A 27,887-nucleotide genomic window follows, 5' to 3' on the forward strand; every position below is an offset into this window, starting at 1 on the left:
AAAAGTCAGAGTTACCCAAAATGATATATTCACTGAGTACATCCCCCTCTCATCCCAGTAACCCTGAACCCATTCAATTTTCCTTCTTTCTAGCCTTTTCCCACCAATCTGCTTATTTTCTGGATTATATTTCCTGTACTCCCTATACATCTGTGTATTTTTCTTAGGCTAGGATACTCTAGATACTCATTTGGACATTACTTACCTGAATAGTATGTCTTGGAAATCTGTATCACATCTGTTCAGAGAGATCCTTCTCATTCTATTTCACAGCTGCATACTACTCCACTGTATGGATGTACCATGGTTTATTTAACCACTCTCTTATATATGAGTCTTCAGGTTGTTTTCAATATTCTGCAGTTATAAACAATGTTGCAGTAAATAACCTTGCGCATATCTATTTTCACATCTTAGAAGTAGGGTTGCTGGATCACAATCAAAATGTATATACATATGTAGTATGTCAGGTGTCAAAATTTCCCTCTAGAAGGGTTGTACAAACTTGCACTCACCAGTAATGTATGAGAGTGTTTCTCCAGCCTCAATAATAGAACGTGTTGAGATGTGTGTGTATTTTTTTTTTCTGCCAGTCTAGTAAGTATCTCGGTATTCTTTTAATTGCTGTCTTAGTCTGTTCAGGCTGCTATAACAAAATACCAAAGGCTGAGGGCCTTATAAACAACAGAGATTTAAATCTCAGGATTCTGGAGGCTAGAAGCCCAAGATCATGGTGCCAGCATGGTTGGGTTCTGGTGAAGGTCCTCTTCCAGACTGCAGATTGCCTATGTCCCTCTGTTCCCTCATATAGTGGAAGGGGCTTGGGACCTCTGTGGTGGTCTCTTACCAGAGCACTAATCCCAACTGAGAGGGGTCCACCTTCATGACTTAGCTCCTAAAGTCCCTTTTCCTCACACCGTCACCTTAGACATTAGGTTTTCAACATGTGAATTTGGGGGAGACACGAATATTTAGACCATAGCATCTGTATTTCTCTAATTGAGTGAATTTGAGTATTTTTCTTATCTTTCAGTGCCATTTTAATATCTTTTTTGTAAACTGTTTGGATAGTTTTCTCATTTTTCTATTGGAGTTTTGGTTCTTTGTCTATTTTTAAGAATTCTTCAAGAATATTAATCCTTTGTGATACATGTTTTGAGTATCTTCTCCCATGTCGTCAGATGTCTTTTGACTTTGCTTCCTCATGGCTTTTGTCATATACATTTTTAAGTCGGATTTATCAATCTTATTATTCCTGGATTTGGAATCATAGTTACAAAGTTCTACTACCTTGAGGTTTCAAAGAATTCATTCTTATAGTATGTGCATGGTTTCATTTTTTACATGTAGATCCCTAAACCACCTGGAGTTTATTCTTGGGTACGGTGTGAGATATGAATCTATTTTTATCTTTTTACAAATGATGACTCAGTCATCTCAGCACTGTTTATGTAAAAATCCATCTTTACCCCCAATAATCATTGAGATGCCACCTTTATCATGTACTTACATCTACTTCTGGGCTTTCTAGTCTATCCCACAGGTCTATTCACGCACCGGTACCACACTGTTTTAATTATAGACATTTTATAGTATGTTTCAACATCTAGGTCCCCAAAGCTAAGATTTATTTAAAACTTAGCACTCGCCCATGCTCTGGGCCCCTGCCTCACATCAAGGCCAGTTATCCTCACAACACTAGAAGTGAGCAACGCTCCCATTCGACAGATAAGATAAACCAACACTCACAAGAGATTCAGTGATGCGTCAAGTTTTCATGGGAATTCCTGGATGTCCCCTTCTAGAAAACCTGAAGCTACCAGAAGTGGTCTCCAAAGCGTGCTTCCTGACCAGCAGCCTCATTATCACCTATATAGCCGTTAGCAAATAAATTCTCAGGCACACTCCAGATCTGCTGTACTAGAAACTCTGGGGGTAGGCCCTGCAGACCATGCCTTAACATGCCCATCAGAGGATTCAGGTGGCCTAAAGAGAACCAGAAGCTACAGCATCTCAAAGGGTCCAGAACTGGGAGTCATCAGCAGCTGCAGACACCCTAAAACAGTGCTTACCAACATGCGTTCCAAAGAACACTCACACACCTGGAAGTTAATAACCCCCTAAACGACAGGTTCTACTGTCAAGAGTCTGAGAGTCCCTGGCTAAAGCAAATTTCAGAAGGCATTTTCATTGCAGGACTTCCTGACTTTACCTAGGCTAACATACTTTGTGCAGCTCAGAGAGAATACCCAGGTGGTGGATCCCGAATTCACTGGACTACAAAACCCTCTTTTCCCAGAGTACTTATTACTATGTCCCCAGACACATGTGTTCCGTGAACCTGTCTTGGAGAAGAAAAAGCCAAAAGATGCAGAAATTCAAGAGGACAGCATTAAGTGCTAATACCCATTCTGATCCCACAAGCTTAGCTTCTGTTTAATGACAGCTTTGGCCAAGTTCACCATCTTACAGAAACTAGAGGAACACAGAGTTTACCCCAGCCTCAGGGGGGACACGGGGTTGGGGTTATTAAGAAGAAAAAGTTGTGTTCCATTGACCCTGGCCTTTGGTAAGTGAGTAATCCACTGCCAAAGCCCAGAGGCACTGGGTGCAATATAATTGTTGTTAAGATTCTCAACGGTGGAGGCCTGACATTTCCAAGAGCTTGTCAATTATTTTAATAACTGTTAACTCTTCAGGGTGGAGAAGCCAAGGGAACAAGTGTTACTCATTCCGCAGATAATGTAAGCATTTGACGTGAGCTCCCCCACCCGGCTCCAGGAAAACGAGGGTGATGCAGATTCAATAGCACCCAGGGGTAGACAGATTTTGAAAACACCTCCTACCTGCTCTCAGAGCAATAAATACCTCAATCCTGCCTTCCCCAGGTGGGACGCTGGGAGTCTGTAGGAATCCCAGGAAATGTCTCGACTATGCACTCCCCAGGCAGGGGGGCACTTCTTGTCTAGGTGAGGGGTTCTGGTGGAAAGGAAGCAGGAATGGGAAAAACAGGCTGGGTGACATCATTTCCCAGAGTCCACATTTAGCAAGGGGCTCCTGAGAGCTCCACTGTGGGAGCCCACTGGCCAGTGCTGAGGACCTCACAGATGGTGAGGGTGGGGTGATGTGAACGCAGAAGGAAGGGGAGGAGGGGCCCAGAGGCACCACGGAACTGAAACCAGACTGTGTGGTCCAGCCTTCCCACTTGCCTGTCCCCCACCTCCAAGGTCTCTAGCAAAGTCCAGTTAGAATGTTCCAGCTTATCTTAGTTGTACAAAAGTTACCATCCACATCTGAATTTAGGTGTGAATGGTAGGGAAGAGAGGGCAGTGTGCCCCAATGCCAACACTAGACAGAAAAGGAACTCCAGAGCCATCCTGGACAGGAAGGCCCCTGGAGGAAGAAAGCTTCAAACCAGGAAGTCAATCTGGGGACAGAAAGGCAGAAAGAGGCTGGGACCCAATGGTCTTGAACCACCACACCAGCCCTGGATCACCCACAGCTGCACTTCTATATGAAAGAGATACACACTTCTCTTTTTTGTTGTTTTTTTTTTTTTTTAATCACACGTCCCCCCAGTACAGATGCTCAAATTGAGCTGTGGGGAAAACTGGACCATTCGTCTGCGAAGTCCCAAAGGTGGTCCCGGTATGTCCAGGTGCCTCGTAGCAGCAGCTGTGTTTCCTACTGGTCCATCACTGACGTCTAGGCTGAGACGCATCCCCACCTGTGCACTGGCCCAGGATCGGTCCCGCCAGGAAGGGCCAGGAGCCAGAGTGCTGCCCTCTGAGCGCTGCCTCTGGGCCCGGGCCACCAGGGGCACCTGTCATCAATCTACAGCAGCGAGTTGTGTGCACCGGTGCCTCACTCACTCGGAGGCCTTCCAACCTTCTGGCACTCTGACCGCCACTCAGGAGAGGCCAAGGCCTGTTCCCCCAAGTTCATAATCAATCCGCACCCCTGCGTCCGCACACGGCCTTCTGGAAGCTCTCTCCACCAACCTCCGAAGTTCAGGAGCTCCAGTGCTGCAAGAGCCTTTGCTTACAAGCCCCATCCGTCCCGTCCAGATTATCCTCCGAGAGAATGTTCTTTCTGTCTCTTGCTGCTACTTGACTCAGGAGACAGCTGTGCCTTTGATGCACTGTTACAGCTGAACATAGCTAAGACAGTCTCTGAGCTAATAAAGATGGTTCATCCTCTGTGGCCCGCGGTGTCCCCTTGAATGGAAAAACATTTCAAAAAGACTTAAGGCCACTGGTGTCTCTCCCCTGGGCCACAAACTCTCAGGAACTCCAAGGGTGAAGCTCATCATGCAAGCCACTAAGGAGGGAGGGAGCCTCAGCAGCCGCTCAAGCATGACCTGTGTCACCAAGGAGACCGAGCACCATTCAGGAGCCAGTACACACCTCTCCTAAGTCAGGGAAGTCCTGATGAGGTGTTAATCAGCCTCACGCTAGAGAACGGATGAACTCTGGGCTCAAGCCAAACGTGGCACAATTTTGTGAAAGTCAAGAAACGCTAACTGTCCTCAAGGACGGCTCAAACCATGAGAAAATGATGATGCCGGCTGCACACAGTTGGCCCTCCCCACACACGTGGGAGGGTCTCCAGTAGGCAAGGTGGGGCTCAGGGGTGAGGCAGCGACGGGCTGGGAGTCGCCAGAAGTCTGAACGGTGCTGACCCCACCGTCACTGGCTGTGTGACCCCGGGGAGTCTCTCAGTCTGAGCTGCAACTTCCTCCCCTGGGATGGAAGACCGCTACTGTGCCCTCCTGGATGGCCTGAAGGGCTAGAGACCAGGAGCCCAGCACAAGTCAGGTGGAACTGCCCTAGCTTAGAAGGACCCAGTGGTGGGAAACCAGAAGCACCCAGGGAATGCAAGGCTGTGCCACCAGAGGGCATGGCAAACCCATTGGTCCCATTCTCCCACGAGGCCCGGGATCCCAGGATGAAGACACTGGGAAAGGAGAGAAGGCGAGCAGGAAGACAACTGTGGGCAGATACAAAGCCGTCCTGAGAGTGCAGTTTTCCAAACTGCTCCTAGTAGCTAACCTGGCAGCAGCAGGCATTTCTCAGGCATGATCTTCCCTATCCTATGGACCACGCTTCCGATTCCCCAGAGTTAGGATTCGGTGCCGGTTTTGTTCAAAGAGTTCTAACATTTTCTGCATGTTGTGGTCAGCCTCGATCACCTGGAAATGAAACACAGGGGTCACAGGGCTGCACCTGACCTCAACATCCTCCTCCCTTCACAGAAAGAGAGAGAGACAGACAGAGGCAGGCAGGATGAGGCAGGGAAAGGCGCAAAAGCCCAAGGTCACAGGCAGGGGAACAGGGAGGTCAGAGCCAAGCCACAACCAGTTCTAGGTCAATCCACATTCTCAACTGTATTTTCACTTAAGAATTCAGGACAGTAGTCCGCGAATGCTTTATTTTCTCATCATTTTATATCACCTACTTTTCTATAAAGAGGGGAAAAAATAAACTCTCTAAAAAAATCCAGTAGAGTAAGACCTCACTTTCCAGCAACCTCACTGCCTGGAAGAGCCATGAGCGCGGTGTGTGAGCAGCCCAGACAGATGTCCCTAAGGCCAGGCACATGAGTTGGTGCACGGCCCTCCGTCAGCTCCCACACTGCACATACATTCCTAACAGCTCGTGGGACCCATCTGCCCACCTGGAGAAACTCCGAGCAGGAGCTAATCAGAAAATGAGGGAGAGGGAAGCAGGGAAACACTGACTGGGCGGAAGCATCAAACAGTTAGAACTGGTGAGTGTCGGCAGGAGAAGGTGCAGAAGGGGAAAGCACAGGGACTCAAAGGCATTAGTAGTCCGGGGCAAACAGTCCTACACACCTCAGCACCTCCTAAGGGCACCACTCTGTGACAGACCAGAACAGCAACTGACGTTCCTTCGGATGCCCTGGGTCACCATGAAAAGGTGCAATGAGGCTCTGGGCCAGCCACCCCCTGGAGGACGGACAGGTGCATCAGGAAGACCACCATCCCAAGCGGTTAAGGCCAAAACCCAGGTCCAGGGGCTCCGGCCATCTGGAACATTCCTCCAGGGACGATGCTGGGTAAGTGAGAGGCTACTGTGTCACGGGTGTAGTGACATGGGGACAGGTCACCTTCTCCCAGGTGTGTTCAGCTCACTAAGGCTCAATCCAGAATGGGAACTGAGAGATAGGGTCCCTTCCACCCTCCCTGCTTCCTTCTCTCAAATTCTCCAGGTCTGAGGGACTTGGTCCTTCCTTCCACAGACTGCAGACTGGCCGGCATGCCCGCGGGTCATTCCTCCTTCTAGAGAATTTTTTGCCCCCTCAGGGGAACTTACCAGAACGGAGGCTGCCACTGGGAAAAGGCTCCCTTTGATGAGCCACTCCTCGTACAGGTGGTGAATAGAATCCAGGTACTCCTGTGAGGGATGGGGAACACAGAGCTGTCAGGAGCAGGGAGGGGGGCAAACCTCTCCCCTCGGGGGGCTCAGGCGGGTGAGGTGAAGGTCAGTGAACACAGGGAACTGGCCTGGACAAAGGAGCCTGCAACAGTCAACCTGACTCAGGTGGACCAGGATGAACGCAGCCAAGCACTCCGCCGGCCAGCCCCGACGTCACAAGTCGGAACTGTCCCTTCAGGGGCTTCCCTGGTCTAGTGGTTAAGAATCTGCCCTGCAATGCAGGGGACACCAGGTCGATCCCTGGTCAGGGCAAGATCCCACATGCCACAGGGCAGCTAAGCCTGTGCACCACAACTATGAGCTCATGTGTTGCAACTACTGAAGCCCACGCTCTGGAGCCCACAGGCTGAAACTACTGAAGTCCACAAGCCCTAGAAGCATGTTCCGCAACGAGAGAAGCCACTGTAAGGAGAAGCCCACACACCACAACTTGAGAGCAGCCCCCACTCACTGCAATTAGAGAAAGCCTGCTCGCAGCAACACAAAGACCCAGAACAGCCAAAAACAATTAATTAAAAAAAAAAAAAAAAAAGAATAGTTATTTAAAAAGAAAAAAATGGCCACCCACCATCCCTCCAGCATACTCGGCTCCACTGGTGCTTCGGACACACCTTCCCACCTGGCTGGTCTCATTTTCTGCCACTTCCCCATCAACAGGGCCATCATGACTTCATGGGGGCCTGGGAAGCCTCTGAACCCTCCCTCCACCATCCCACCGAGAGGACTGCAGCCCTCACTGGCCCAGGAACCCCGCTCAGCTGCTCCCACCCCAACAGGCAACTCATAACCTATGGATCCTCGAAGCCATCAGGACCAACTTCAGCTGGCAGACAAGGTGAGACTCAAGAGAAAAGGCCCAGCCCTGCCTCAAAGGCAACCATGGCAGGACTGGGTGGCTGAAAATGAAAGTGAAAACTGCTCAGTGGTGTCCAGCTCTCTGTCTCACCATGGACTATGTCCGTGGAATTCTCCAGGCCAGCATACTGGAGTGGGTAGCCTTTCCCAACCCAGGGATTGAACCAGTTCTCCCACACTGCAGGAGGATTCTTTACCAGCTGAGCCACAAGAAATGCCCAAGAATACTGGAGTAGGCAGCCTATCCCTTCTCCGGAGGATCTTCCTGACCCAGGAACCGAAACGGGGTCTCCTACATTGCAGGCAGATTCTTTACCAACTGAGCTATGAGGGAGCCCAAACTGGTTGCCAACAAACACCTCCTCCTCCCAGCCCTGAGGCTCTCGGGTAAACTGCACCGCTGCCTCTTTATCCACTAGCAGGTTCTCTCTTGGCAGCAACAGACATGTCTACAGGCCTCGTCAAAACCATAAGACAGTGTTCTGGATAATGACTTGGAAGGACTCCAGCCTTGTCATTCCTTCCAAACATCTGGGTCACCGCAGAGCTGCCACGCCCTCGCCAGCACAGTCCAGCCCCACCACGTTACACCCTCCCTCTATCACCCCTGTCTCCACATTGCAAAGAAGCTGCTCAAACCAAGGCTCGGGACTTCATGGCTGGAATCTACCCTCCGGGTGCCCAGGCAGGTCTCTGGAGCTGGACTGGCTGTTTAGATCCCAGTCTAGCTCCCCCTGAGCTCAGACTCCCATATCATCCCAGGAAACGCTTGCCCAGCCTCTGTTCCCCTCCAGTGGCATTCACACAGGACATTCAGTTCAATATTAACTGAGTAAACCCTGGGTGCCAAGCCCTGGGACACATGCTAGGGATGCAGAAGGGGTAAGATCTAATCTGAAAAGGTTCATAGCAGCTTTGTAAGGGATGGGGAGCAAACACATAAAACAGTTTCAGAGTATCTGTCCTAAGGGCTGTGACCATAATAAAGCACAGAGGCTGGGGGAAGCATAACAAGGGGAAGGTCAGGGGAGGCTTCCTGGAGGAGGTGATACCTGAGCTGAACCTGGAAGGCAAAAGAAACTGCTATGCAAAGACACATGTGTGTAAATCCATGGTTGGGGCTTCCCTGGTGGCTCAGTTGGTAAAGAATCTGCCTGCAATGCGGGAGATCTGGGTTTGATCCCTGGGATGGGAAGATCCCCTGGAGAAGGAAAACAGCTACCCACTCTAGCATTCTGGCCTGGAGAATTCCATGGACTGTATAGTCCATCGGGTTGTAAAGAGTCAGACACAACTGAGCCACTTTCACATGGTAGGGAGTAGAGAAAGAGAGTGTGTGTGTAACCACAACTAGTTCTTTACAGCCAGAGCATGAAAAGGCAGGAAGTGGAAGGGGATGAAGCCAATCACGCAGGCTCTGGATGGCATGCTGCAAGTGAGGATTGTATCCTAGAGAGTGGTGAGGCCCTGAGGGGGTGGGGTTAGGAACTGCACGCGTGGTCTTCTGTATTAGACGCCTCGCCGAGCAGCCGTACTGGGGCTGGATTTCTGAGGGATGTGAACAGTGAGGGACCAGGCCAGGAGAGCCATCCAAGCAGGTTGCGACAGCCTGACTAGAGTTGACATGGCCCTGAGCCAGAACCTGGAAGGGCGAGGCACTGGGCAAATACCAGTGAGTTCCACCTCCTTGCCAGACATAGTGCCAAGTCCTGGAGATCCAGAAATGAGCAAGCGGGCACATCATAGTGAGGGTCTGGGGGTGAGAGGGCAAGGCAGGCCATCTTCAGGAGGTGGACTGGACAAGCCCTGGGGACACCCGGGCAGGAACTGGAGAAGGGACAGCTCTGAGCATGGGGGTGCCCACCACTGAGTCTGGGGCCACAAGAAGTGAAGTGGACTTGGACACGCACAGGGTCTCCATCCTCAGAAGAAGTCAGAGTTCACCCTCCCACATGCTCAGTTCCTGTTTCTCTTCCTGCAACAAGGGCACAATGACCTCGCAGAGGGTGGGGCCAGGCGGGGATGGAGCTGCCCCTTTCCTGGGTTAGAGGGGCTCTCACCAATGGGATGACCTTCTCCTCTTCCCTGCATCTCATCTTCAGCCTCTGGTAACAGGTCTCAGGAGTGGTCCGGAGATAAACTGAGATTTAAAAAGATATATACATGTGGTTTTCACTGCTCCATTCAAAGCTTGGAAGTGAAAGTGAAGGGTGGGAGGAAGGCAGGCACAGGGGCAGGGAGTGCAGAGAAGCTTCTGCCCGCAGCGCTGAGCAGGGGATGCAGAGCAGCTGTGCAGCCAGATATCTGACCCTCGTGGCGACTTCCGCTGTCTTCCTGTGTCACGAGCCCCGCAGGGTCACTGTAAGGCTGAATGAAGTCCCATATGTAGACAAGAGCTTAGCACAGAGCCCGGCAACTGGCTGGTCTCAGTAACTGTTCACGTTCCGTCCCTCCTCCCTCTCTCACAAACGAAGAAAAACCCATCACATCACAGCAGACCCAGGGGAAAACGGTTTGAGAAACACAGGCTTCTCCAGGAGGAACCAGAAGCCTGATTCTGAGTGCCCATGGGGAGAAGGCTGAATTAACACAGGAAGAGAATCACCTCTGGAGAGGGCCCCACCCACCACCCCTGCTGGTTGGGGACCCAGCCAAACATATCCTTGATGGGCCCAGGGGAGGGAGGCTGGGGAGGGGCCGTCTCACCTATCAAGTCAATGGACACGTCGATGTTTCTCACAATCCAGTCAAACCATTCCGACAGGACCACATAGTCCACTTCGGGCATTTTCCCACTGTAACAAGAGGTGTGAGGGTTTTACTCTCCTACGAGATAGCTCCTGGACTACGTCACTCCCCCCAAAGCATCTGGGCAGGGCTTCTGCTGCAAGGGCACTGCCGGGGCACCAAAGCAGAGTGTGATCACAGGACACTGGGCGGGCAGTGACATCAGGGACCCTAAACACCTCCAACCTCCCACTCCCTGGGACGGTTCGTGGTACCAGGTTGGCCAGTTAGTTTGCTTCCATTAACACCTCATGGAAAAACCCAAACAAGCTTTCTGGTCAACTCAATAAAACGCAGCAAGTGTCAAGGTACTGCCTGAGGGGAAAAATTCAGGATTTGAACTCTAAGCCAAGGAAGGGGCTATAAAGCCTGTCCCCAAAGCACAGGGACAGTGACCAGGCTGGGAGGTGGAGTTGCAAACCCATCTCACCTTTAGAAATTTATTTTATGGAAATAATAGTGGATGCCCACTGCAGCATTCTTTGAAAAATAATGAAAAACTAAACCATGGTACATCTATGAAACAGAAAAACCATTCAGTCACTGAAAGATGATGCTATAAAATAATACTTAATGACATGGAAAACACTCATAATGAAGTGCTCATCATTCTGTGAAAACAGTAGGATATAAAACTGTTGTATATGGCATGACCCAACCATATTGTCAAGAGTATTCATCCACACATTCTGAAAGAAGACTAGAAAGAAAACCACCAAAACATTAACACAGCTTTTCTTTGAATAGTAGGGCTATTGGAAACGTTTATCCCTTTCTGTATTTTCTAAAACTTAACAGCATACTAGCTCTTAAATCAGGGAACAGAACAGGGGTAAGAATTACTACATATTTAATGTGATAACTGGAAAAGAAGGGGACTTCCCAGGAGGTCCAGTGGTTAAGACTCCATGCTTCCAATGCAGGGGGTGTGGGTTTGATCCCTGGTCAGGAAACTAAGATCCCACATGCCACACTATTCAGCCAAAAAAATTAAAAAATCATAGCCATAATTAAAAAAATAAAATGCTATGCTAAGAAAGAATGCCTGAGAGACAGACAGACCCAGTGTCTGTCCTCTGCCCTGGTGGAAATGAGCATGAAGAGGTGGAGGTAGGGACAGCAGCTGGAGGAAACAGACCAAGAGAGGAATTCGGCCTTTAAACATCCTCCACCAGTCTTGAATATCATCTTGGATGGACCCAGAACTGGGGATGACAAGGCCAGCTACGGGGGAGTAGAGGCAGCTGAGCTGTGTGTAGCTGGGGGAGCTTCTGACTGTTGACTAAAGAAGGGGAGGTGGGAGAAGAGCCTGGGAGAGAGGGTGGTCTGCAGCAGCCTGCCCCACTCCCCATCCCCTGCCCCGCTGCCAGGAGCTGGGAACTGGCTCCCACCTGGGGCAGGGGGCAGGGTGGGTATGGACAGAGGCGCTCTGGAGATGACAGGCTCGAGCAGCCCTGCCGGGGCCCAAGTGACAGAGCACAGCAGAGACTGGAGGGGGATTCCTCCTCTAGTCCTAGAGTCCAGCCAATGCCCTCAGGGTGAAAGAGCTGCGCCTGGCCAAGCGGCAGTGGGCGGGAGGATCCCGCCAAGGCAGGAGACCTGTGTTTGATCCCTGGGCTGGGAAGATCCCCTGGAGGAGGACATGGCAACCCACTCTAGTATTCTTGCCTGGAGAATCCCCATGGACAGAGGAGCCTAGTGGGCTACAGTCCATGGGGATGCAAATTCAGAGACAACAGGGCGACTAAGCACAGCACAGAGCAGACTGTGAGGACCCCCACCCTGAAGGAGTAGGGGAAGGGAGAGGGAGGAAGTCCTGGGATATTGCAGAGGGGACTAAAATCCAGGTAGTAAAGGTACCAACTTTGAGATAACAGGCTCTCTTCCAAGACTGCTAGGCTGGTATGGTTGCCCATCCCCCAATTCTTTTCTCCTATCTCCTTAAAAGTAGCCCATGATCTATTCAGGGTCCATCCCACAGGCCTGAGTGTTTACCTTCAGGGCAGACCAACTGGTCTCAGACATGCTCTCCCCTGGCCAAGGTGAGCTGATGGATGTAGGTCATGGGATGTGGGCCCAACCTGAGCAGTGAGACAGGAGGGTTTGCTGGGGTTTATGACAACCAGGCTTCCTCACTCTTAGAGGAAAGCACTGGCAAGATACCCACCCTGTGGCTAGCAGATGAGAAGCCCGGTTCTGCCACAGCCATTTTGTCACCAAGAGGGAATCATATCTTGAGGACACAAACAAGATACAGAGTGCTGAAACACAGAGAAACAGCACTTTGTTGTTATTGTTCAGTCACTAAGTTGTGTCTGAATCTTTGTGACCTCAGGAACTGCAGCATGCCAGGCTCCTGTCCTTTACTATCTCCTGGAGTTTGCTCAAATTCATGTCCATCGAGTCGGTGATACTATCGAACCATCTCATCCTTTGCTGTCCCCTTCTCCTTTTGCCTTCAGTCCTTCCCAGCGTCAGGGTCTTTTCCAATGAGTCAACTCTTTGCAACAGGTGGCCAAAGTATTGGAGATTCAGCTTTAGCATCCATGCTTCCAACAGAAACAGCATGAAGGCCACTGAATAAAACCGACCCCCAAGTCTAATGTTAAGACAGCCAGTAACAACCTCAATGTTCACGTTACTCTGAGCTGGGCTGCAGTTAGCTGCAGCTGAGAGTATTTGATATTCAAAACACCACACCCCTCTTCTTGACAGGTTTTCCTTCTCAGGAGCAAAGCTGACTCCAAGCACATGAGGATTTGCAAAAAGGAAGCTGCTGATCAGCCCCACCCCCTCCAGCAAACACACGGCCAGGGGGACACAGCACAGACTGGCAACTCAAGGGTGGGGGCAGTGAGCAGCGCGGAGGGAAGGCTGCCCCACCGTCTCCCACATCACTGACACTGGACGGTCTGGGGTCAGACTGCCCCGAGGACTTCACCACTGTCTGCAAGGCTCTGTCAAATCCCACAGCTGGGAGGATCCCCTCAGCTGTGACCACCAAACTGAGTCACAACTCAGGACACACGTAGCACAGTCCTAACTAAAACCAAACCGATCAACAGCACAAAAGGGTCACGTGTGCAGGGAGACAAGGGATGGGGTTCGTTCCTGAGGGGTCTCTGGGGCCTGAGAGCTGCTGCCCCACGGGGTCTCTGGACACCTCCTGGGTGGTCCAGGCGAACCCAGGGCTGAGGGCAGACAAAGCAAGCAGGCCTTCCTTTCCCGAAGCTCTCCTTGGAGGTCCTCCGTGCAGGTGGCTCCAGGGAAGCCTCCCAAAACCTCTTCCAAGATTGCCAGGAGCCATGTGCTGAGGGCTCCAGGACAACTGGCTGCTGGCTGAGCTGAGTGAGGAAATGGAAGCTGGCTCCCATGATTCTGGGGGATTTCAGTCAGCAGGCACTGTTTTACCTGTATCTAGTTTTCCACCTGGGAGTCTGCCCAGCTCCTCCTGTGTCTGTCTCAGGAATGGGGTGCCCTGAACCACTCCCAAGGCACTGCTCTTATTTCCACAGAACACACGGAGGGGGGAAGCCTCTCTGCAGACCCACCACTGGTGAGCTGAAGGGGTTTCACCGTGCCGTCCCCTGATCCCAAGGAGTAAAATTTGAGGTTCTGGGTCCACAAGAAACCTGCTGACTGGTCTGTTTGGCACAGTTTGCTGCCACCTTCCCCCTGAGGTCCAGAGGAGCCCCCGGGTTGCACAGCACAGGTTAAAACAGAAATCACAGACTCAAATGCCAACCTCCTGTACACATTACTTTCTTTACAAGACCTTGTGCAGTCAATGTCAGTCCCAATTTATAGATGAGGAAAACTGAGGCCCAGAGAAGACTGGCCTAACTCTGTCTGAGAAAGCCTGGCTCACCATGTCCCCCAAACCCATATGTCCCGGCTGCATCACTCGCTCCCGCCTCCCGTGTCCCCAGGGCATGTCCAGTGTCTCTCTGGCCCCTGCCTGAGGAAAGTCAGAGCTCTCAGGCCTGTGACCCAGGCAGTGGGTGCCCACTCGGGATTGAGTAAGGAGGAGTCCAAGCCCAGGACCCACTGGGGTGGTGGGAGGATCTGCCTGCTGTTCCAAACGCCAGGCCTTAATGGATGTCCCTGACCCCAGCCCCAGGTGAGTCAGCATGTCATTTCCCCAGCTGGGCCCCACTCAGTCCCCCTCCTTCTACTCTTAGAAAACGCCAGCCAGGCAATCCTGTAAAAGAGGTGTGCTCAATGACTCCGCCCACAGGGCCGGGCCACATAATGGCCTGCGTGGCCGCCTTGACTGCCAAGTCTTTCTCTCCACCTTCAGCTGTTCATTCCAGCACAGTTGCCCACACCTCAGGTGCCAGCTCTGTGCTGGGTCCCAGCTAGGCCAGCAGACCAGACATGTTCCTCGTCCTTAAGGAGCTTACGGTCCAGTTGGTGGGACACATGATAGACAAGAAGTACATGTATACTAAGCTAAGCTGCATGAAACTACCATTTTTATAGGTCGCAATTGGCCAAGTTTTAACAATTTTATATGGTTCAACCTAAGCAGAAGTTGTCTTAAATACTATGAAGGAAACCTATACAAAGAAGTGATTTTCCCTGGTGGTCCAGTGGCTAAGACTCCATGCTCCCAATGCAGGGAGTCTGGGTTCAATCCTTGGTCAGGGAACTAGATCCCATATGCTGCAACTAAGAGTTTGCATGTTGCAACTAAAGATTCCACATGCCATCAAATTAATTAATTAAATTTTAAAAAAAAGAGTAACAGGCTCAACCCATCTAGACAAGGGAGTTGGAGGGGGTCGGGAGAGGCAACGTGTAGGACCACAGTTGTAGATGGGAGAACCAGGGAACTGGGGCATACAGACAGGAAGCAAGATACTGGGACCATCTCTGAGCGGGATGAAATTCAAGGTGGGAGGAGGCAGTGATGTGGGGGAGATGGCAAGGAGGGGGGAGCAGGCACACAGCTACCAAGGAGGGAGGGGCGGGGAAGAAGCTGAAACTTCAGACCCCAGCCTGCAGCCCATTTCCCCAAGACCCCCAAACATCAGCAAAGAACTGAGCACAGGAGCAGAGGGCCCCACACCTCTGAGGCTGCAGCACTGCAGGCACCCAACCACGTCTGTGTGATGGAGTCTGCTCCCGTGAGGACAGAAGACATCTTCGAGTGAAATCCTAACAAGTACCAGGCACCACCATGCTGGCCTGACGGCTCTAGTCGCTCTGACTCTTCACCCCACCGTGTCTTGTCCCGCTCTGCCACGTAACACACAAGGGCCCTGCCCCCTCTCAGACTGGGGTCAGCTGGTGTGACCTGCTTTGGCCAGTGGAGGTCAGCCAACATGAAGCAGACACCTGAGAAAAGACTAGCGCTTCTGCCCTCTGGCCATCGCCATGGCAAGTGAATGCCCAGGCCAGCTCGCCAGTCCCAGGAGAGGGTCAGCAAGCAGACGAGAGATGAGTCACCCCAGTCACCTTCCCCGGGCCACCCCAGATCTGCCAACCCCTGGATGTGTCATCAAGCCCAGCCAAGGTCAGCAGAGCTGCCAGGCTGCCCAGCCTGGACGGTCGAGCCATCAGTGTGGTTGGTGGCTATACCATGTATCTGTCAATCAGTAAACCAGTTCCAATTTTATTTCTAAAAACTTAATGGTTGAATAAATTATCGATTGTGCAAACTACGATACCTTCTGTATAAGTTTTCTACAAAAACGTATCTTGCACTGTGAATTGACCGCTCCATCAACCGTACGGGCAACGTCTAAAAGAAAACAAAATGTTACTTACTAAACTCGGGCAGGAAGGTCAGGAAGCCTGGAAGAATGACTGTTGCTCCCCTGCCCCTGGTCTATGCTGAACACAGAACTGAGACGCCACCAGGAAGGGGTGGGGGGGACACCCAAGAACCGTGTGTCCAGCCTCCTTGGCCCTGGGCCCTCCCTACACCCTGAGGCTCGGTGGTCAGTGCAGCAAGGCAGGGTGGAGAGCCTGTCAGCTGCAGCCTCTTTCATGGGAGGGGTGAGGCTCCACTGGACTGTGGGTTTGGGGAATGCTAGAAAAACTGCCAAATGCTGCCCAGGAAAGTGGTGGCAAGTGTGAAGTGTGGTGACTATTAATGACCCAGCAGGTGCATCCACTGAAGCAGAGGCAGAGCTTTGAGAGGACAGGGTGTGGCTTTCTGCAGCCTGCCAACATCTGCCTCCACTCAGGGCTGGTGGGGACCACGCAGTCCTTCACAACTGTAAAGGACCATGCCCTACAGCAGGGGGAGGAAAACACTGATGGCGCCACTCTCCACCAGCAGGCTCACACCCACCACAGAGGCCTTCCCACAGTGTCCCATTGGGAAGGGAGAGGTGCCCTGACTCGGACACTTGAGTGGGCAAACACTGCTCTCACTCACCTGCCCATGGCACCCACTGGGACCTGGACCACAAATCAGAGGCCAAATCAAAGCCACAACCTGATTCAAAGCCATGTCCTCTCTCTCCTATCTGTCCATCCGTCTTCCTTTCTATTCTTCCATCCTCTCCTTCCTTTCAACTCTCTCCTGCCCATCTTTTGTAGGGCCCATTTATCCCTCTTTTATCCTCTTTCCTAGTCTGTCCATCTCTCTCTCTCTGCCTCCTTCCTGATACATTTCATTAAACAGAGGAACACACATATGGCCCATTATATTTAGATATACTAGACACAATTTCTGTTTGCAACTGAGTGCCCATTCAGGAAAAAGTAGGGCGACTGCCAACCTCAGATCCTCTGACATGTAACTTTTAGACAGATCTTTGGGCTTCCCTTGTGGCTCAGCTGGTAAAGAATCCGCCTGCAGTGCGGGAGACCTGAGTTTGATCCTTGGGTTGGGAAGATCCCCTGGAGAAGGGAAAAGCTACCCACTCCAGTATTCTGGCCTGGATAATTCCATGGACTGTATAGTCCACGGGGTCTCAAAGAGTCAGACATGACTAAGCGACTTTCACTCACTCACTCGGGGAGACAGAAATTCAAACAGTTCTGCTTGTATCTTTTTTCGTTTTAAAAAACACACAGATTTGTAGAAGGATGAGAGCTACGGCTCCAAGTGCCCAGCCCTGCATCAAACCGCAGGCCGAGTGGCTGTCAGAGACACGGGTGGATGGATGTCCCGTCGCGTGGGTGTCCCATCTCCTGTAAGGAGAGCCTCCAGAGCCAGTAGCTCAGGCTGGGCTGCCACTCTGAACCACAGGTGCCAATCTGGACCTCCTCAGAGACTCTGCCCCATTCACACCCCCCGGCTGACGAAAGGGGCCGAGGCAGCCATCTTTGTGCGCAGGTGATCTGCCCCAATACCTGATTGGCCCAGGGCTGGACACCTGACCCAAGCTGAGCCAATCAGGTTCTTTCTCTCAAGAATCTGAACCAAGAACGTTAACGGGCCTTGTGAAGGTTAGGTCCGCGGTTCTCCTGCAAACAAACACGGCGTGCGTTAAATCACCTGGAGGGTGTGACAAAACCCAGATTGCTGGCCTCATCTCCAGAATTTCTGATTCAGCAGGTCCGGATGGGGTCAGAAAATGTGCACTTCTAACAAGTCTCCAGGTGCTGCTGCAGCTCCTAGTCTGGGAACCACACTTTTGAGAACTGAGTTAAAGGGCATTGAGCCCAGGAGCCGGCAGGTCATGAAGACTTGGGCTCACGGGGCATCATAGCAAGTTCTTGGCTAGCTGAGGGTGGGGCTAGGGGCCCTGAAGCCTGGTCCTCAAAGAGCGGCGGGCCCAGATACCTGGACTCGAAAGACAGAGAAGGCTGAGCAGCTCCTTGTAAGGTTTCCCTTCCTGGCAACCAAATGCCCCTCATTTGAAGAAAATTGAAACCAAGCATCTGAGCTGTACCTGCGGACGAGTGTGCTGGTCGAGCATGGTGAGCTGCACGTAGGTCTGCAGCGTGAGGCCCCATCGACAGGCATCCCGGTACATCAGACCCTGCGGGGAGGTGGGGGGTGGGGGGAGAATGCAGTGCTGTATCTGCAGGACCCCCTGACTGTGGGCCCAGACCCTACCCATCCCTTTCCAGCAGCCAGAGCTGAGCCTTCTGACCAGGAAGGAAGTGGAAGGGAGCACAGGCACATTACAGCCCCTGCTCGCTGGGTCCATCCTTGGCAAAGTGCACAGGGTAGCTTCAGAGGGAGCGTGCGGCAGCCCGGGGCATAGCCAAGTGTAAACTCCAATTGGAGGTTTACCAAGGAAGCTGGTTACCAAGGAGACCTGGGTTTCTTCTAGGAGAGGGTTGGGGTAGAATGAGCAGCTGGAGACTACTCCCCCACCCCCAACCCACGTAGCCGGGGCAGAGCACTTGCGATGGTTTGGGATAGCTGACAGGAGGGCTCTGGGCTCCTTACATGCCCAGCCAGGCCTCAAAGAACCTTGACCTCAGAACATCAACCTGCCACCATTTTTCCGCTGTCCCTTTGCCTGGTGCAAAGTGAGGACACGCCTGGACGGGGGACTAGCTCGTGCACTAGCACCGCCGTTCCCGTACACTTGAGAAGCTGGCGGTTCACACAGCTAACAGCACACTCACCAGAGGATTATGGCCTCGGACATTTCTCCACTTGGGCACAGGCTCTGTTAACACCTGCCGGGAGAGAAAACGTCAGAGAGCTGCTGCTCCTCAGTTCTGAGCTCCATGAAGGCGGACGAGTGTTAGGGGTGGGATGGGGAGAGAGTCAAGACCTGGGTACCCAGGTTGGGCTAAAATAGTGGAGCAACCCTCCCTGCAAGGTCAGAGCTCCATCTAGACATGGCTCCTGGTGTGACTTCCAGAAAGGATCTAAGACCCACCCTGTCCATCCCTGTATACAAGTATATGCACATATCCCCTCCTCTGCGGCCATGGGGGCTCCTCGGGGGCAAGGGGAGTTCTTCCAATCACTGCTCCTGTTTTCCATCCTGTCCCTTACTGCCCACCACGGAGGGCAGGCAGGGAGGTAAGAGAAGCCAGGAGGGAGGCTGCTTCATGCAGCTTGAGCCCAGCTTCTGGTTTGGGGGCTCTCCCATGACCCTGGCAGTGAGCTCTGCCTCCATTTCTTCTCTCTGATCTCTGCACTGGACACACCAATGGGCAACGGATCCTGTTTCTTTTAGTAGCTCCCCTAAACTATGCAGGTGAGTTCTGGGAACGATTTAAATGGTGTTCTTGGAGCCAAGACTTTGAGAATATCTGGGGATATTTGGGGATCTTCAAGTGCATGTGAGCAGGTGCCACAGGTCATAAGAGATCAAAGGAAAGCAATGCATGGGACCCTTGAGGAGGAACCTCCCCCCACCTTTTACCCTTTTGTGCCTTTGTTCATGCTATTGTTCTGCCCAGTATGCCCACCTCAACTTATTTCACCTCAACTTTCATTACATGGAAAACTCATACATATCCTTCAAAAGCCACTTCAAATATCCCTTTCTCTGTGACTCATTCCCAGCCACCTCCCAACCTTCCTCTCCTTCTGGGTCTTCATTCCATTCCTATCCTGTGAGTAGCAAATGCTGCACCACTCAGGCTCACCAGAGGCTGAGACAGAGGCAGCCTTGACCGGCGCCCCATCTGTGGCACATTCACTCAACACACATTGAGCATCTCCTCTGTCAAGTACCACACGAGGTACCAAGGATGCAGCAAGAGCAGAACCCCCCAGCCCTGCCTTCACACAGCTTTAAACTGGCTAGGGAAGCAAACATTAATCAGATCGTCACAGAAAGTTAGCACGTATTTTCAAACCCTGAGAAGTAGTATAAAATAAGGATACAGAGGGGCCAGAAGAACCCACACCAGGGAGGGTAACCTAGCTGGGGAGGTCAGAGAGCAGAGCTGAGAGCTGAAGAGTGGTTCTCTTAAAGCCAAAACATTTTCCTATGCTGTGGAGCCGAATGAGGGCACAGGCCCTGGAGCAGACAGCCTAGGCTGGAACACAGCACCACAGGCACTAGCCGAGACTAGACTCTGGCCAAGCCATGTGACCTCACTGAGCCTCAGCTTCCTCCTTTGCAACTGAAGTGATAGTAGGACCTGCATCACAGGGCCTACTATTGTAAGGATGCAATCAATTAGATCATGCAATCATTAGCCTCAACATAGTGCCTGGCATAGAGTACCACCCTCATTAGCTGTTAACCCTCACTGCTGATGGTGGTGGGGGTGGTGTTCATTGGCTCCAAGGTCTTCAGTGAGAATATAAGTGCTTCTAAAGCCAGGGGGCAGGAGGGAGAAATTTCCCTGGTCCAGTGGTTAAGACTCTGCACTTCCACTACAGAGGCAGGGGTTCGATCCCTGGTCAGGGAATTAAGTTGCCGCATGCCACTTGGCTGGGCTGAAAAACAGAGTGCCAGTGAGAGTTACATTGCTCAGGACAGGTGTGTCAGGAGCCCCCCAGAGCCCCACCTCCCTGGGTCTGAGGATTCACATGGAGGACTCATAGGATCCAGCATATAGTCATATAGCTAACTACAGTGGGAGGTTACAAAGTATAATCAGCCAAGGAAAAAGGTGTATGGAGCAAAGTCTGGGGGAAACCAGGCCCAAGCTTTCAAGAGGCCCCTCCCTCCTCTCACACGGGATATTCTCAATTCCCCCAGCAGCATTTCTGCTGGATAGGGCTGGTTTGCACCCTTTATGAATCCACCAAGCTTTTGTAGATTCCTTCAAACCTAGTGTGGAATCCGTACCTCGATGTCTGTTGAGTTGGAGAAGAACTCCAGGCATGTTGTCTTTCCACTGGCAATATTGCCCTCAACACAGATCTAGCAAAAGACAAATGCACATTAGGACCAGAAAGTGAGTGCCTGGGGTAGTATCAGGATGAACTTCTAGGGAAGCGCTCCGGGGAACAGCATAACTCGTTCAGCCCAAGACCTCAGTGTGTACACAAAACCTCCACAGGAAACCCCGAGGTCCAGTTATTGGCAATTAACAACTCAATTCTTTCCACCAGTGGCAGGCTCCAGACCCATCAGACCACCACCCTCCAGACAAATGCTCCCTTATGTCAACCCACAGACCCCACAACTTGTCCTCAGCCACCCTAGCTCTGCCCTTCCCTAGCTCAGTCCCTCAGACTATTAGATTTTAGGCCAAATGGAATATTACTGAGCCATTAAAAAAAGAATGGAATTGGGTCATATGTAGTGATATAGACGGACCTAGAGTCTAACATACACGTTAAGTAAAGAGAAAAACAAATGTCATATATTAATACATATGTATGGACTCTAGAAAGATGATACAGATGGGTCTGTTTGCAGGGCAGAAACAGAGATGCAGACGTACAGAACAAACGTGTGGACACGGGATGGGGAAGGTATAGGTGAGATGAACTGAGAGAGTGGTATTGACATATAAACACTACCATGTAAAACAGATAGCTAGTAGGAAGCTGCTGAATAGCACAGGGAGTTCAGTTTGATGCTCCGTGATGACCTAGAGGGGTGGGATTGGGGGTCTTGCATCTGCTCACTGAAGGCCTTCCATGGGACAGGCACTGTGGACTCAGGAGCCAGTCCCAGCTCCCACTGAGCTCATAGGTGTGAAGATGGGGAGGAAAGTAAAAAGGAATTACAAGAAAAGATGTTCACGGTGCCACGGGAGCACAAGGCCAGCCAGCATCACTGCTCTGGAGAATGTGCCAAAGTTTACCTCCCCCTTCCTCTGCTGTTAGGCCTTCATTCCAACTTCCCATGATTGTAACTGATGTTGTGATGAGCCATCTATCCTTCTTTTTTTTGGGGGGGGGGGGAGGGCTGTTGTACAGGTTCTGAAATGTTAGCTCCCCAACCAGGGATTAAACCCATGCCTCCTGCATGGGTTGGAAGCACAGAGTTTTAACCACTGGACCACCAGGAGATTCCCTATCCTTATTTTTAAATAATAACATTTCATCTTTTCTGGAAACAGATTTTAAGCATTCTCACAGTAAGAAATACAGGAAACTGACAAAAAAAAAAAATCACTCTTAATTCCAAAGATAACCATAATTTAAATGTTTAATCAGAATCAAACTTTTCAGAGGCAAACAAGTTTGAACCCCAAAGCCCCCACCAGAAGAATCAAAATATATATTATCCTATTAAAACCCTGAGAAATCTGCCATAAAAAGGAAACTTGCCCAAATGTCCAACCAAGTGGGATCCATGCACATGAGAGAGCATTATCACCATTCAGTAATAAAAAGAAATGAAGTGCTGATAAACGCAATAACATGTATGCACCTCAAAACATTATGAAAAATGAAAACAGCTAGTCACAAAGACCAAATGCTGTATGATTCCATTTTATAGGAAATGTCCTGAAAAGGCAAATCCTCAGAAACAGGAAGCAGAGTAATGGTTGCCTGGCTCTGGGGGAGTGACTAAATGGGCACGAGGTTTCTTTTCTGAGTGATAAAGATGTTCTAAAATTAGACTGTGATGTTGCACAACTCCATAAATTTACTAAGAAATCATTAAGCTGTAAACTTAAAACAAGTCAATTTGGGGGTATGTACCTAACTTAATAAAGTCATTCTTTTAAAAAAAAAAAAAGGAACGCAGTTTAATTTTAATCTAACAGTCAAAAAATTAAGACTTTCCACTCTTACCCCTCAAATTCTCTCTCCCTCTTCCTCATACATACCCACTGTTATGACTTCCCAACTTTCCTTTAACCAGACTAACAATTTCTTTCTTACTTCCCCCCCATGGATAGTTTATATATTACTTCATGTGGATCATACTTTATATATTTTTATCCTCTTCTTTTTTATCTCTTACAAAGTACTTTCCTAGGTCGTTAAGTATTTTCAAAAACATGATTCTGAATGGCTGAATAATATTTCATCACATAAGATATACCATGAATTATTGAAATCCCTACTGTTGAATGTTACATTCTCTTCAGTTACTTTTATTATAAAATTGTGTTGGGATATTTTTGATACAATAAACTGTGCTGTAGTGAGCCTTCTTGTATGTAAATCCTTGTCACTGGCTCCAATTACTACTCTTCAATAGACTTTTAGGAGTATAATCAATGCATCCAAGGATACGTGAGTTTTTATGACTGTTGATGATGATGCCAAATTACCCTCTAAAATGCTGTCCCAATTCACACTCTTTTCTAAATGAAAAAGATGGATGGAAGAGCATGTGCCTTTTACCATACTGTGCCAATACTGGGCATATCCCATCCTAAATCTTCATTCATTATGAATAATAATAATGTCTGTCACTAGGCATTCAGTGTTAGCCCCTGTGGGTTCTGTACTTTGCCAACATTGTCACATGATCCCTGAAACAATCACAGCTAAGAATTATTTGCATAGATGGGGAAACTCAGGCTCTGAGAGGTTAAGGACTTGCCTACCTCTACTAAAGAGCACAACTGGGGCTTGAACCACGTTGTCTGATCCACGCTTTCCTTACTCCATTTCCAAAAGCATTTTTTTCTCTGTTAGGGAGGTGGAGCACTTTCTTCTGTTTATTAGCTATTAACAAATTCCCTCAGGAAAAGTCCGTTCATATTTTGTTCAACTGAAAACATTAGTTACTTCTTTTTAACCCAACTTTGGAATTTATTTTGCAATTCTGGGCAGTGACTCACTCTCGAGCTGTAGCTCAGCCCAGATATTCCCTGTCCAGTTCAATTCCATGGGATGTTTCATGGGCACCTCAATTCATCACGCCCCCAATACCCATTTACGGCTTCTGTTTCCATTCCTGTCTTCAGTAAAGGCTACACCATCTACCCAGACATTCGGGGCCTTCTCTCCTCACCCATCAACTCACAACACCTCTCCAACCCTCCTTGTGGGAGCAGCCTTCCTGCTGGCCTTTCCAGTCCAGCCTGGCCGGGCCCCCTATTCCCTATCTATGGTCCACCACCTCTTCCTGAGAGGTAAACCAGATCACATCCGGTAAAGTCTTTCAGTGGCTGCGGGTGCTGGGATCTTCCTCCAGTCCCTGTGCCTGACCAAAGGCTCTCCCCAGCCACCTCTCTGGGACGACCACAAGCCTCAGGCTCTCATCCCTCTGTGACTTGCCCCTGCAGTTCTCGCTGCTCCAACACTCCTGCCTTGCCTTGTCCTCCTTTTCCCAGGAGGCCTCAAGACTCCCCAGTGCTCCCCTCATTCCTCGAGAAGCTCAGCCCCTACTCCCTGCGGCTCTAGATCCACCATTGTCCTATTCACACTGTCTCCCCCATCGGGCCACAGGCTCACTAACAACAAAGGCTGTTGGGAGTCCCAGATCCACACAGGAACTCAGAGGATTTGTATAATTAAGAGCAGCTCTGGACCGGTCTGCAAGCTCCACACCACTTCCTATGGACCACGTACTGTGTGTCTGGGGGATACCAGACCACACACAGAAAGCACCAAGGACAGGCCTGGCTCACAAAAATGCTAGCTCAATAATTAATAGCACAACAATGCATCAATACCCGCCTGGCTCAACTTACCAACCCCTCCCCCCGCTGTGGTGCCTGTCGTCATACTTTACCCCATGTGTAGTTTCAACAAACTTCCATAAATCTCAAGCATTTTCATCACCAGTCCTCTCCATGTGACTACTCTCCTTCCCAGGCCCTCTCCATCACCCCAAATACCCCCAAGGGGCCTGCCCACACCTCCCACCCTCTATAGACCCCAGCCAAGGTACTCCTGCCCACACCCACCAAGTAACTCCCTCTCCAGCCGTTATCTACCAACCTGCAGCTCCCTGAGCCTCTGGACCAATGGTGACCAAAATACTGCTCCACCACAGCCAGCTAAAGGCTTAAACATCCCATGGGCATGTCCAGTTTGACCCTCCTTTGACCTTCAACCTCACACCAGGCACAATCCCACCCCAGAGCTAGCATCTCGAAGTCACTGCACTGGCGGATCCCATGCCTGTGGACCCCCAGGAATTCTTTGTGACCTCCCACTCACCTACCCTTCTCAGCATTGGTGGTCTGGGGGGCAGCAGTCAGAAGACCTGCCCTCAAAGTCAGGCTGTCACCTACTGGCAGTCAAACTAATCTTCCACTTTACAAATCCTTTTGTAATCATTCATCTATTCAAGTTAGTAGTCCAAATTCACCCAGAGGCTATGAATACATGTATTCTCCTACCTGTGCAGATTCTTAGCAAAGACACACCAGAAACTGGTAACAGAGGTGGCCTCTGAGGAGGGAGCCTGGGGCACAGGAGTGGACAGCTCTGTATCCCTGGAGATCCCCTTGTATTTGTTGTTGTTTTTATGTGCACATATTCCTTCACTCTTCTCAAAACATGTGTGTGGGTGTGTGTGTGTACTACACATATATAATCCTACACTGGAAAGAGTGCACATTAGACAGACTTACCACTGATTTTTTCTCTTTTTCATTTTCTCTATCTTTATCTAGAAAAGAAAGAAACCAATTTTTAAACGCGATTTTAAATAGCTCACTCTTCGGTCATTGTTATGCTTGCTCCCTGACCTACAAATGTTTTCCAGTAACACCTGGGACCCTCCCTCGGTGGAGGGAGGCAGACCCACCACTGCTGTCCATGCTTGGAAACTGAAACCGCCGCCCGGATCCTGTTGGCATGTCTAGGCCACCAATGTGCTCAGCTTTGTTCAGAGTATACAATGCTTTCCATTTTCCACACATTTTATATTTATGACCCTCACTGATGGGTGTCCAGCCACTTAAAGCGCAGAGTGGCCTCCACTCGAAGCTCCCGGGTAGGAGAGGTCGGTGGGCGTGGACTTCGGCACAGGACTCAGTTTCTCCTGCAGGCCCCGGGGCTGACATCGCGGCCCACCCAGCCCTCGGCGGGTTCTGAGGTGCCACTGAACTCCAGAACTCGGCTACAACGAGGGCTCTCAATTCTGAAGGGCAGGGTCTCCAGTCCCAATGGAAAAGGGAGGGCACTGAACCTAACCGACTCCCCCACGCCCCGCTTGCTGGCACCTCCCCCAAGGCCAAAAGAATGGACCCAGGAACGGCACCGGAAACCCTCGGGGAGGAGGTTCTTTCCACTCTTTAGAGGGTTCCATAGCTCCGAACAGGAGATGGGCGCAGAGCCCCAAGGCTCCACCCGCTACTGCCGGCCAGGGTCCGGGGCACCTACCACCGACCGCCCCGCCCCTTCCCCAGGCCGCCCAAGGAAATCCCGGCGCCCGGAAGGAGGGGTTTCGGGTTCGAGCCGGTTTCGCGAGCCAAGGGCGGGGAGTGGGGCTGATGGCCGCATCCGGGACGCCTGCAAGGGAAACTAAACGACGCGTTACCCCGAGGCCAGGCCCAACGCTGCGCCCCTCGACACCCTGGGCAGGAAGCGGGGCTCCCGGGCCCATCGCGGCGCAGCGCCCGGAAAGCCCAGCTCCGCAGCGGCCGCAGCAACACAGCCCGGCCGCCGGATGCCACAAGCCCAGCCATTCTTCCTGTGCGGGCCTGCGCGAGCGCAGCCGCGAGACTGGGCCCGCCTCCGCGCGCCGCCTGCAGCCCCAGCCCGCCCCGCCCCGCCGCGCCCCGCCGACTCTTAAAGAGACCTCATCTCATTTCGCCCTCTTCGCCGAGAAGGTAAGGGATTCGCCGTTTGCAGCCTGGAAATCTCCCCGCCAACCAGACGCTGGCAGAATGAACCCATGATTTGGCAAAATTTGGGGCTTGGGTGGCCAATAACACCAGCGACTGGTTTGTTAATTAACTATTGAAAGTGACAGTCGCTCAGTCGTGTCCGACTCTTTGCCACCCCATGGACTACACAGTCCGTGGAATTCTCCAGGCCAGAATACTGAGTGGATAGCGTTTCCCTTCTCTAGGGGATCTTCCCAACCCAGGAATCGAACCCAGGTCTCCCGCATTGCGGGCGTATTCTTACCAGCTGAGCCACAAGCGAAGCCCTAATTAACTGTTGGAGGTTGCTTAATTGAGCATCTGTTGTATCCAGGAACCAGTGACAACTCACACGCTGTCATTTATTCTTCTCAACAAGCCTACAGGTGGGTGCTGTCACTCCCATTCTCCCAGCCGAGCTGATCCTTGGAAACAGGTAAATTTTAAAAAGTAAACAGAAGCATTCATTAAGCGGTGGAGCTGAAATTCAAGCCCATCTATCTTGCTTCACAGCCAGCGCTGTTTTCTCTGAACTTTGACATTTCCAGGATCTGGACTGTAAATATGCTAGATCCTTCTGGAAGCTATTAAAAAACTAGACAACAGGACCCAAAGGACTCGCTTATGCTAAGCCCCACTCACCAACCAAGACTTAATTATAGTTTTGGCTCTTCAGTCAATCAGGCATCATCTGATCAGCACTAGTTAGATCTGTGGTCCCCATCCTTTTTTGGCACCCGGGCCGGTTTTATGGAAGACCTCCCCTGGGGAGGAGACGGTTTCAGGATAATTGAAGTGCATTACACTTATCATGTAATAATATTGTGCACTTTATTTGTAGTATTATGACATCTGCTCCACCTCAGATCAGATCATCAGGCATTCATTAGATCCCAGAGGCTGGGAACCTCTGAGTTAGGTAACCTGATAGACCTCCTGCCATCCCCTAGGAAAGTAATCTTGCAATAACCAATTTCCTTGTTCCAGCTCCCTTCTACCTTTAAAAGTCTCATTTTGTACACCTCTTCAGAGCTCCTTTCTGTTGGACTGGATTGCTGCCCTATTTGAATCATTTTTTTTGTTTGTTCAAATAAAATCTTGAAAATTTTAATATGCCTCAGTTTATCTTTTATCAAATGTACAATCAATACGTGGTCGTCTGGACAGACAACTAGGGGGTGGGGAGAAGCTGGCCTTCGTAGCTCCCCTGTAGGTTAGCGG

The 27,887-nt window shown here is 50.7% G+C and overlaps 2 protein-coding genes across 6 annotated transcripts in view; one reads left to right on the forward strand and one right to left on the reverse strand.

Annotated features, from left to right (window-relative positions):
- Positions 1-3,548: 3,548 nt before the first annotated feature.
- Positions 3,549-27,670, reverse strand: TK2 (thymidine kinase 2). 5 transcript variants are annotated; one of them, XM_065925462.1, is made up of 11 exons: positions 26,339-26,614; positions 25,428-25,465; positions 20,777-20,851; positions 18,642-18,695; positions 17,954-18,043; positions 15,773-15,846; positions 10,020-10,108; positions 9,374-9,453; positions 6,336-6,416; positions 5,855-5,921; positions 3,549-5,191 (listed from the first exon to the last, which is right to left on the reverse strand). In XM_065925462.1, the coding sequence occupies exons 1-10, from the start codon at positions 26,484-26,486 to the stop codon at positions 5,856-5,858; spliced, it is 795 nt and encodes a 264-aa protein (XP_065781534.1). In that variant the 5' UTR covers positions 26,487-26,614; the 3' UTR covers positions 3,549-5,191; position 5,855. The 5 variants fall into 5 exon arrangements, 4 of the variants coding, with proteins under 4 accessions (XP_065781534.1, XP_065781533.1, XP_065781536.1 ...); XM_065925461.1 differs by lacking the exon at positions 5,855-5,921 and having other exon boundaries at positions 3,549-4,217; positions 5,052-5,191; positions 26,339-26,611; XR_010661680.1 differs by having other exon boundaries at positions 5,111-5,191; positions 5,855-5,968.
- The window catches only part of LOC136161038 (CKLF-like MARVEL transmembrane domain-containing protein 1), a 32,051-nt gene continuing 30,760 nt past the window's right edge, over positions 26,597-27,887 (forward strand). Inside the window, exons 1-2 of the mRNA XM_065925465.1 lie at positions 26,597-26,630; positions 27,046-27,102. The gene's annotated coding sequence lies outside the window, so the exon portion shown is untranslated. The remainder of the gene's footprint in view (positions 26,631-27,045; positions 27,103-27,887) is intronic.

The sequence above is a fragment of the Muntiacus reevesi genome, chromosome 2, assembly GCF_963930625.1.
Source record: "Muntiacus reevesi chromosome 2, mMunRee1.1, whole genome shotgun sequence".
In the NCBI taxonomy this organism is placed as follows: domain Eukaryota; kingdom Metazoa; phylum Chordata; class Mammalia; order Artiodactyla; family Cervidae; genus Muntiacus; species Muntiacus reevesi.

Coding starts and splice junctions, on each gene's coding strand:
- TK2 (XM_065925461.1), bottom strand. CDS start 26,486: ATGGCTGGGCTTGTGGCATCCGGCGGCCGGGCTGTGTTGCTGCGGCCG. Junction 18,044..18,641: donor TCCGAGGCCATAATCCTCTG/GTGAGTGTGCTG, acceptor ACCTCCCCGCAG/GGTCTGATGTACCGGGATGC. Junction 5,192..6,335: donor CAGTGGCAGCCTCCGTTCTG/GTAAGTTCCCCT, acceptor TTTCATTTCCAG/GTGATCGAGGCTGACCACAA.